The sequence below is a fragment of the Acanthochromis polyacanthus genome, chromosome 15, assembly GCF_021347895.1.
Source record: "Acanthochromis polyacanthus isolate Apoly-LR-REF ecotype Palm Island chromosome 15, KAUST_Apoly_ChrSc, whole genome shotgun sequence".
NCBI lineage: Eukaryota > Metazoa > Chordata > Actinopteri > Pomacentridae > Acanthochromis > Acanthochromis polyacanthus.
In genome coordinates this window covers 34,692,536-34,697,597 of record NC_067127.1, presented here as the reverse complement: position 1 = coordinate 34,697,597, position 5,062 = coordinate 34,692,536, and the positions used below count along the sequence as shown (strand labels likewise).

The following is a 5,062-nucleotide window of genomic DNA, read 5'->3' as shown; positions in this document are numbered from 1 at the left end:
TTTCAGTTTACTGCAGGAAATTCTCGGCCACAGTGTTGGATCGTTTGCTTCATTCATATAAAAGGCTATTTTAACAAGGTCAAAAAACATGTTAAAAGTCTTCTGACCTTCAAATAATTGCAGTTTTATTTTTTAAATCGGACAATTTAACAACACTGAATGAAAATGATGATGAAGATTTTGTTATAGAATCTTTTGCAGGTGCAGAGATTTTCACTGCGGATTTTTAAACACGTTGACACCAAGATAAGGACAAGCTGAAGACTAAACCACCAAATATCTGTTTAGAATTTTTCAGGATTCTGAAAAAGCTTCTTTTTTTTTTGTACAACATTTTATGTATCTCTCCTGCCACTTGAAGAACAAACGATCCTTTGGCTCCACAACTAATTCACTAAAATGATTTCAGATGACTGACTGATGGTTTGAATCCACTGAAGAGCTTACTGGGTGCTCTACTCTCTCCAGTGTTCATATTTGCAGCTTGTAGCAGAAGAACACGATGATTAACTCAGTTTTTAGCTTTAGTCTGTTGATTGAACCATTAAACATCCTTGTGGGAAAATAAAAACTTTCTGCAGTCTAATTGATTGTTTTTGCATTTCAATAGCAAATGTTTATCAAATACAGTTGGAACAATAAAAATGTTTTGTTAAATGGGAATTTAAATACCAATTAAAGGGATTGTTTGCTAACTGGGACCTTTTCAGTCATGTAGATCCATAATTTAAGTCCATTTTCATAAAGTATTGATTCTTTTGTTAATATTTGCAGCTTTTGGCACAGTTGCATGATGATTCACTGATTATTAGCTAATTTATGTCTCTTGATATGAGTGAAATACAACTGTAGTACAAAATATATACTTTCTGTTCAGTGTTTTGGTTTGTTTAAGCTTGAATGTTCTTCTGGTTAATGCAGTCAGTGCAATAAAATCGCTTTAAATGATCAATCTGGTTATTTAATATTGGATTAAGTTGCACCTTAATGAAAAACCTAGATTAACAGAGTAATTCCTTGCTGCGGCGGCGGTCACATCAAAAATTATTAAATTATAATCTGCTATATAATTATGTTTTTTCTAAATTAGTCGCTTATTTCTCGCAGAAGCAGAATTGCGTCTTTAACGCACCAAATAAAATCACTTTTCCTCCGACAAAACTCATGATTTTTGCACGAATTTCCGCCGAGGAGGGGGAGGGATGACAGTAATCTATTACCTGGTCTGAGGAGGTAACGAGCCCCGCAGTGTTTTTCACCTGACCGGGAGCTGGAGCGTCACACGGAGCGGAGAGTCCACAATGAGTCACACCGGGACGGAGACCGGGACGCAGACCTTTCTCAGACACTCCGCTGGATTTATCGCTCCAGCTGCTGCTTGTTTCTCATTTTTACACCTTTGTTAATTCAATTTCTGGAGATTTATCCGCGGAAGTCTCCTCTGGCTGCTGATTTGCGCTCCGACTGACCGGAATAAGGATCTGATTTTAACAAAGACACACGACAAACGACGCGCACTCAGATTATTTACTGGAGAAAGTCACATTTTTTGGTTTATTTAATTTTATTATTGCAGATATTAGAGGATGGTTTGTGCGTTGGGATCAGCTGGAAAGAACAGACACGGTTTCATTTGTGGATTTTAATTCCCTGTCGCCACTTTTAGTTGCATTTTCTGCACAGAAATGGAAAACTACACGACGTGGAGTAATTTCACCCAAGTTCTGTCGGAGCTGGACGAGACCAGCGAGGGGGAGGATGATGAGGAGGAGGGCGGCTGGGACGGGGCGGGGAGAGGCGGGCTGCACGTCCTGGTGGGCTGCGTCCTCTTCCTGCTCATTTTGTCCACGCTGCTCGGAAACACGCTGGTTTGTGCAGCCGTCATCAAGTTCCGCCACCTGCGCTCCAAAGTCACCAACTTCTTCGTGATCTCACTGGCCGTGTCTGATCTGTTCGTGGCCGTGCTGGTGATGCCGTGGGAGGCCATCACCGAGGTCACCGACGCCTGGCTGTTCGGACGCTTCTGCGACGTCTGGATCGCCTTCGACATCATGTGTTCCACGGCCTCCATCCTCAACCTGTGCATCATCAGCGTGGACCGCTACTGGGCCATCGCCAGCCCCTTCAAGTATGAGCAGAAAATGACTCACAGGGTGGCGTTCGTCATGATCGGGGTGGCGTGGACGCTGTCGATCCTCATCTCCTTCATCCCGGTGCAGCTGAACTGGCACCGGGCGGGCGAGGAGGAGGACGAGGCGATGGACGAAGTGTTGGCGATGGTGTCGAGGAACTTCACCAACAGCAGCATCCTCAACGTCACCGCTGACGTCACCAAGAGCTGCGTCGCCAACCTGAACAAGACCTACGCCATCTCCTCCTCCTTCATCAGCTTCTACATCCCCGTGGTGATCATGATTGCCACCTACACCCGCATCTACCGGATCGCTCAGACCCAAATCCGCCGGATCACGTCTTTGGAAAGGGCGGCGGAGCAGGCGCAGAACCAAGGCCATGGCATGAACAAGAACCAGCAGCAGCAGCACCGACCCAACGACGAAGCCTCGCTCAAGTCGTCTTTCAAGAAAGAAACCAAAGTCCTCAAGACGCTTTCCATCATCATGGGGGTGTTCGTGTTCTGCTGGCTGCCGTTCTTCGTCCTCAACTGCACCGTCCCGTTCTGTGACCCGCCGTGCGTCAGCGACACCACCTTCACCGTTTTCGTCTGGTTCGGTTGGGCCAACTCCTCGCTCAACCCGGTCATCTACGCCTTCAATGCAGACTTCCGGCGGGCCTTCGCCACCATCCTGGGCTGCAACCGGATCTGCTCCAACAACGTGGTGGAGGCCGTGAACTTCAGCAACGAGCTGGTTTCTTACCACCATGACACGACGTTCCACAAGGAGGCGCTGGTTCCCGCTCAGCCACAGCAGCATCCTCGGTCCGTCAACGTCGGGTCGGACCACCTGGAGGACATGAGCCCGCAGTTTGACGAGGAGTCCATCATCTCCAACGGTTCTCCGAGCCGAGACCGGCTGCTGCTGCTTCCCGCCACCGTCCAGTTTGAGGACGATCCGGAGATCTCCTTGGAGACAATCACACCGTTCACATCGGCGGCCGGGCTGGAGAGTGACGCTCTGATACCAGGACAAGTCCACCAGGATGGAAACTGAGCTGAGCAGACATTTGGCTCAAAAATAAAACACTTAAACATTGATATAAGTAATGAAACTTGTCCTCCATGTTGATTGATTTGGACTTTAGAACCTGGCAGCTCTGAAACCTGTGGAAAGCTTCAACACAACCAAGAAACTTAGCCGAGCTTCACAAAAAACTCGCAGTTGTCCAAATTTAGAGGTTTGTTTTCTGTGCAGCTGTTGAATCATTTTGTTGAATCTATGTTTTTGAAGTTTGGAGTTAGTTATTAGACCACCTGACACCCTTAGAAGAACAGTTTTGTCAGATATTAAATCTTATTTATTACCTTAAACCACTGAATGTTTCTGTTATTTAATATCCGCACTGGGAGTGAAGATAAAATCTACTCTTTTCATTGAGAAAAGTCATGAATCAACCTAGATGTTAAAGTTCAGGAGTGAATTCGGTCGTCACCGAGGCTCTGCTGAAGGACATGTGAAGGTCAGTGTCTGCAGTGAAATGGGCTCAAACTGTAATGAATGTTCAGTTGTTTGGCAGTGGAGAAGACAGAACCTGGACTGAAACAGAAGTGTTGAAATCCAACTGTTTTCTTTAGTGTTAACAGAATTAAAGAAGAGGAGTCTGCAAAATTCAGATGAAAGTCAAAAGAAAGTTTGGCATTTCTAGTTCAGGCTTTCGTTTAATTTCATGAGCCTATTTTAAATTGGCCGTTTATCAAGTGACTCTTTATAACAGAGATAATTTTCGGCTTTTCACAGGGTCACTGAATCAATCTGAGTGGTGGACAGATTGAAGGAGCAGGGTTTGTTGACTTTAACATCCAGTTTCAGTGTCTGGTATTGTCGTCTTTGTGAAGGTAGCAGCAATGTGATGCTGTCGGTGCGTTCAAGGACAAACCGGCACCTGAGAAGTGACAGATAGTCGCTGCAGCAGCAACCGTTCCGATCAAACTCACATCATTCTCTGCAAACTCTGCAGTCCAAATGCCGCAGTTTTTCTGTTATACTTACACCTGCCATTAGAAAGTGTTGCATTCAGCTGGGAAACACTAGATCAGGGGTGTCAAATATGAGGCCTGTGGGCCAAAACCGGCCCAGCAGAAAGTCCAATCCAGCCCACTTTGTAAAGTGTAAAGATTCTAGAGAAGGCATTAACTGCAGATTGTAAATTCATAAAACTATACATTTAAAATAATTTCTAGTCCATGACAAGTTATTTTAATCATAAAGTAAAATAGCAGATTGCTCATTGTTCTTTTGTCATTTTGTGCCTCGTTTTTGTTGTATTTTGTCTTGTTTTTGTTGTTTTTTGTGTGATTTTTGTCCTTTATCTCATGTTTTTATCATTTTGTTTCTGGTTTTTGTTGTTTTGTGTTTCCTTTTTCTCTCACTTGTGTTTTTTGTCTTATTTTTGTCATTTTGTGTTTTGCTTTATTTGTTGTTTGTCTCACTTGTGTTGTTTGTCCATCCTTTTTGTCACTTTGTGTCTTGTTTTTTAAAAATATTTTGTTTTTTCTTTGTTGTCTTTCTTTGTCATTCTGTGTTTCATTTTTGCCATGTTGTGTCTCATGTTGTAGTATTTTGTCTTGCTTTAGTTGTTTTTTGTCTTTTTTTTGTTATTTTGATCATAAAATAAATGTTTTGTGTCTTTGTAGAAACTCTGATCTGGAAGTTTTGATCTGTAAATGATAAACTGAGACATCATATTTTTGAAAGTGAACTTATTTTTCTCAAGAAATTCCAGGTTGTTCATAATGTTTTGCAAAAGGATAATTCCTTAAATGTGAAAATTTTCAAAATGTACCTTTTTGCACTAAAACAAAAGGAAAAAAAACGGAGTTGTGGTTATTTATAGATTATTATGCTGTGATTTTACTGGTCGCTTGAGATGAAATTGGGCTGAATGC

At 43.0% G+C, this 5,062-nt stretch overlaps 1 protein-coding gene across 1 annotated transcript; it reads left to right on the top strand.

Annotated features, from left to right (window-relative positions):
- The first annotated feature begins 1,239 nt into the window (after positions 1–1,239).
- LOC110952366 (D(1)-like dopamine receptor) lies at positions 1,240–4,861 on the top strand. Its single transcript, XM_022195880.2, has one exon. The coding sequence runs from the start codon at positions 1,686–1,688 to the stop codon at positions 3,168–3,170; it is 1,485 nt and encodes a 494-aa protein (XP_022051572.1). The 5' UTR covers positions 1,240–1,685; the 3' UTR covers positions 3,171–4,861.
- Positions 4,862–5,062: the final 201 nt, after the last annotated feature.

Coding starts and splice junctions, on each gene's coding strand:
- LOC110952366 (XM_022195880.2), top strand. CDS start 1,686: ATGGAAAACTACACGACGTGGAGTAATTTCACCCAAGTTCTGTCGGAG.